Source organism: Penaeus chinensis, chromosome 31, assembly GCF_019202785.1.
Source record: "Penaeus chinensis breed Huanghai No. 1 chromosome 31, ASM1920278v2, whole genome shotgun sequence".
In the NCBI taxonomy this organism is placed as follows: Eukaryota; Metazoa; Arthropoda; class Malacostraca; order Decapoda; family Penaeidae; genus Penaeus; species Penaeus chinensis.
This window is the reverse complement of record NC_061849.1, coordinates 20886655-20889154: the sequence shown is the minus strand read 5'-3', so window position 1 is coordinate 20889154 and position 2500 is coordinate 20886655. Positions and strand designations below refer to the sequence as shown.

The 2500-nt window shown below is 30.7% G+C and overlaps 1 protein-coding gene across 4 annotated transcripts in view; it reads left to right on the top strand.

The window, feature by feature from the left end:
• Nucleotides 1-2500, top strand: part of LOC125041778 (myosin heavy chain, muscle-like) — a 16885-nt gene that overhangs the window by 4598 nt on the left and 9787 nt on the right. For all 4 annotated transcript variants that reach the window (XM_047637063.1, XM_047637059.1, XM_047637060.1 and 1 more), the window contains exon 2: nucleotides 2058-2214. In XM_047637063.1, the coding sequence (XP_047493019.1) occupies nucleotides 2059-2214 (156 nt within the window). In that variant the 5' untranslated portion in view covers nucleotide 2058. The remainder of the gene's footprint in view (nucleotides 1-2057; nucleotides 2215-2500) is intronic.

The following is a 2500-nucleotide window of genomic DNA, read 5'->3' as shown; positions in this document are numbered from 1 at the left end:
ATCTCTCATTTAAACTTATTTAATGACTAGGACTAGGGTTTATTTGTTAGGTTGATGAAACTTGACTAAAGAATGAATGTATCGGGATGTAGTGAACTAAAGTATCTGTGTATTTTGCAGTATTGTTTATGCTGTGATTTGAATGTGTTAGCACGTGCCTATCCCATCTATCTCTCTCTCTCTCTCTCTCTCTCTCTATATATATATATATATATATATATATATATATATATATATATATATAATATATATGTGATAAAAATAAGTTATGATATATATATGATATATATATATATATATATATATATATATATATATGTCTATCTGTATTTGTGTGAGTGTATTTATGTGTATATACTTTTTCTTGTGTGAGTTCATGTGTTAGAGAGTGAATGTTATTATGTACCTGACGCCACATCACGTAATAAGATAAGCGTGTGGTTTCTTCAGGACTGGAGCTTTAGTCAGGAAATAATCTGACGTCCAAGGCGAAATCGCCAGTGACGTGTGTGCCTGCCCTCTCAACCACCCCACGTGCGCGCCCTTGTGTGTGCATTTGTTCGACTACGTACGTGCGTGCATGCATGAATATAAGATCCTTTTGCTAGCTATCAGTAGATCCGTGTCTATATTTTTATGAAGAAATACATGTATGGCAAAATAGCCTTTAGACCGTAAATACATGCATGGTACTAATATAATTGAATTATCACTTTTTGCAAAGAAAATTCACGAGTTCACCATTATCATGAGAAGGTAAACAGCAAATTACAAGTATTGCAAACAAGAATCTTTCATTTCACTACTGTTTATTTATCAAATTATTCTAATCATGTTTATCCCTTCCTTTGAAATTTACGTAACATGAGAACTGATCGTGCATATTGTCACATTCCCCATTCAGTAAGAACGATGAATGAAAGCCGAAATAAAACCATAACAACTTAGCCGGAGTCACAAGATTTTGGAAAGTGCACGAGGGTGTACCTTGTAAACAAAACAAGGAAGGGAAGATAAAGAAAACACAGGATTATACTGAAATGTCCGAGGAAGCATGGAGGCGTAAAGACCCTTAAAGTTTCGCGTATTTCCTCGTTGCTTCGTGTCCTTGTTTAGTTTACTTGTTTAGTAAGGGGTTATCTCATGAAGTAGTAACTGTTTATCGTTCTGCAGGGAGGGAATGATCCGTGATGAATAATAAGAGTTTACTTTGTCCTTTACTTAGTCATTTTATCTATTATTCAACCCGTCAAGCAATAATAAGGATGGTGCGAATATTAATGAAGGTGGAAGTAATAGTTATGATTGAGAAAATATTGATATTATATAGTATAGTAATTATAATTGTAATGCTAATAGCAAGAAACAAATTTATAATGATAATAGCAAGAATTGAATTTGTAATGGCAATAGTAATATTGACAATTATGATAATAACGAATTATGTCAATATTTATAAATTCATGACCATCATCACTGTATTATCATCATTACGAATATTATAAAGATAATTAGCAATTTGTAATTTAATGCTATAAAAATATCATTATTATGTTACATCACCAATTAATCTGTCATTATTACTATCATCGCTATCATTATTGTTATCATTATTATTAGTAGTAGTAGGAGTAGTAGTAATAGTATCATCATCATCATAGTTTTCATTATTGTCATTATGATTATCATTGATATTATTATTATCGTTATTTATGTTGCTGTTGCTGTTGTTATCGTCATTATCATTATCACGTATTGGTTGTTATTACAATTAATATTATTATTACTATTGTCATTATCATTATTTGTATTATCATTATTATTATTACGATAATAATGATTATTGTCATTATTATTATCATTATTATCATCATTGATACTACTCTTGTTACATTATTATTATTGTTATTATTATTATCGTTATTGTTATTAAAACACTCAAAGACTTTCTTTTCAAGATTTTACACGTTCCATACGATTAAAAAAAAATATATATATATCAACACAGTCCGTAACTTAAACCTTTTCCTTCATTTTTTTTCTCTCTCTCCCTCCAGCATGACTTCATTAGAATCCCTCAAGAGAGGTGTGGAGGAGCTGGAGTCTCGCGTTACTACTCTGGAGGAAGCTGTCGACGATGAAGCTCTCCTCAGTGTCAAAGCTCACCACATTTTGAAGCAGAGTGAAAGACACGTTCAGGAGCTCACATTCCAGGTCTGTCCAGAGCTTGATTTTGGGGAGTTCGCTTCTCGCTTTAGTTGGTTTTTGGTCATTTCGTGTGTTTGTGTGTGTATGTGTGGAGTATGTATAACTCGTTTAGGATGATAGTTTACATGTGAGTGAAGGTATGTATACGTATATTATATATATATATATATGTATTATATATATGTATATATATATTATATATATGTATATATATTATATGTATGTTGATATGTATATGTATATTTGTGTATATATGTGTATGTGTATGTATATATGAATACGTATATATATA